Below are 2,446 nucleotides of genomic sequence, written 5' to 3'. Positions count from 1 at the left end.
TATACATGCGTGTATTCCGATAGAGAGAAATTAGTATTGAAAGTCGCATTCTGAGAGATGCATGTGTCAACATCGACCATCCTAATAATGGACATGCTAATTAAGCAAGCAAGCATATGCGCGCGCCTTGAAGGTTCAGATATGTAAAGTAGTGTGACTAGCTGGGACTGGGAGACCTCAAATTATAGTAACCCAACAGCAGGTAATAACTAGTGGTACTGCAAATAAGTCCGGAGCTTACAAGCCGTACGTACAAAATAACCAAAGAACAGCTAGCCGCAGCCCGCAGCAGGGACGGCGTACGTACGTAGACGATATTACAGATGAAGCGAGGTGTCCACGTCTACATCACCCCTATAGCCTGAATTCTGCATTCTCGGCACCTCCCCCCACGAGCCCGCCGCCGCCGCCGCGGGCTGCGACGCCTGCTGGACGCCGCTGTTGCCGCCGCCGAACCCGCTGTAGGCGGACGCGCCGTGCAGGGGCCTGGACGGCCGCACCAGGTCCGGGTGCAAGAACCACCTCGGCCGCTCGTCGCCGCTGGCCGCCGTCGGCTGCAGGCCAAGGTCCAGAGGCGCGGGCGGCAACGGGGAGCCGGCGCGGTCGGCGGCGTCGGCGGAGTGGTGCACCCGCTGCAGCTCCCTCCCCTCCCGCATCTCCTTGACCCTCTGCAGGTTCCTGAACCGCTCCTGGAGGAGGGCTATGGAGGACGTGTGGATGATCGACGGGGAGGCCTCATTGCGCCCCTGCCTTCTCATCGGAGAGATGGACTTGCTTACGAGTAGCTGGCCCGCAAGTGCTTCTTGTTGCAGAGCTAGGACTGGCTTAGCTCACTTGTAGTGGGTAGAGCTAGCTAGGTGGGTATGCGAGTGTGCGATGCGAGAGGGAGGGGTGGCGCTGTTTGGTCTGGTTGGAGCTAGCAAGCAAGCCGCAAATGGACCGATCACTGGTTGAGGGAAGGTTGGAGGGGGCAGGCCGGGGTATATATATGTATGCGAGGGGGGTGAGGCATCAGGCATGGGGGGTTTGCATAGCATAGATCGTGTGTCCTCTTGCACTAATACTCTCACACTGGCTAGCTACTGGCTACTCATGATGATGCGTTCGTTTGGGTATGTATAGTGATTGCATGTGTTTCCGCGCCAACTCAAATCCAAGGGATCCAATCCAAGGCCCGTCCACTTTGCTGGCAAGCTAAAGCGGTTCGAGGAGGAAGAAAGGGAAGGGAATCAGGGCGAGGGGTGGAAAGTCCAAGCGGGAAAATGCCTCCGGGCCGGGGTAGGGTGTATGCATGGACATGGACACGGACATGGATGGTGTGGCGCGTGCAGCTAGCTAGCGCTAGTGTAGTGGTCGTGGGTTGGGTTGGGTTTGGTTTGGTGATTGGATGTGAGGCGCCACTTTTTAAAGTCGGGTGAGGCCGGGGAGGTAGTACAAAGGGCCCTGGAGGCTAGCGCTTGGCGCGAGACAGCGGGGAGGAATATGGTCGTATAGGATTTCGTGGTGCTCTTTGTCCTCTAACCCTTGACGCCTCTCTTCTTTTTCGTTTTTCTCTTAAACTCGGAAGGGTTGGTTGCATGCGAGCCCTCCTTGTCCCCGCCCTCCTTGTTCCCCAATGTTTATCGTTGCCTTGTTTGATGTCATGGACGTGGACGACCCTCGGCTCGACTGGGACAGGAGCTGCTCATCAGCTCATCGATCACCAAGGTTATGTTATGTTATGTTAAGATAAGCTGGCCCATCGATCCATGTAGTAGGAGTGTATATCCATGCATGGCAGCGCATTCTATTCCCACTCCGGTTCTTGATTTTCATAGTTAATGTACGAACGAAACCCTAGCTCGCTAGATGGCTTGGGGTTTTGCGCCGTGGAGCCGTGTGCCGTCGTGTGCGTAGGGGTTGGGGTGGCTTTGATGTTTTCTGTTGTTTGGTTGCTGTGTGGCCAAGTAGTGCTCCAACCAATCGACCTGCCAGATGATGAGTTAAGGATCGGTGTAAATAAATAATATTACTTATACCTAGCCTATAGCCTATTAGCCTTTGTGGTTGCACGCGGATTCTGTTTTTTACTCGGTGCGGTTGGACTATTGGAGCAAGTTCACGCTTTCCAGGGGGTAGGTTTTGAGTTACACCATTATTCTATGCTGTTTGTTCTAAAATGAGATCATGCTTGTCCACCCCCCAAAAAATGGCAGAGTCGTAGGCCCAGATCGCATGCTATGCCAAGGGGGAGAAGACAAGGGGCACAAACAGTGCGACCTCCGTCCTTGCATGCTGACTGCTCTTTCTGTGGAGTATTAATTTATGATCACTCCCTCTCCTGTAAGGATCAAAACTCATTATTTATGCGTACTATATCTTGCTCTTTCCCGTCTACTTTTAGGACCTGGACTTGGTGCGACAAGCAAGCTTTGCGTATTCTGATTCCTCTGGCTCTGGCCTTGTG

General features: G+C 54.0%; 1 protein-coding gene across 1 annotated transcript; it reads right to left on the bottom strand.

Annotated features, from left to right (window-relative positions):
- Positions 1-1,266, bottom strand: LOC123100209 (uncharacterized). The gene has a single exon (XM_044522171.1). It carries the CDS (start codon positions 756-758, stop codon positions 318-320), a length of 441 nt encoding a protein of 146 aa, XP_044378106.1. The 5' UTR covers positions 759-1,266; the 3' UTR covers positions 1-317.
- Between the last annotated feature and the right edge of the window lie 1,180 nt (positions 1,267-2,446).

The sequence above is a fragment of the Triticum aestivum genome, chromosome 4D (genome assembly GCF_018294505.1).
Source record: "Triticum aestivum cultivar Chinese Spring chromosome 4D, IWGSC CS RefSeq v2.1, whole genome shotgun sequence".
Taxonomy (NCBI): Eukaryota; Viridiplantae; Streptophyta; class Magnoliopsida; order Poales; family Poaceae; genus Triticum; species Triticum aestivum.
The sequence above is the reverse complement of the archived record's forward strand: the minus strand, read 5'-3'. Positions and strand labels throughout refer to the sequence as shown.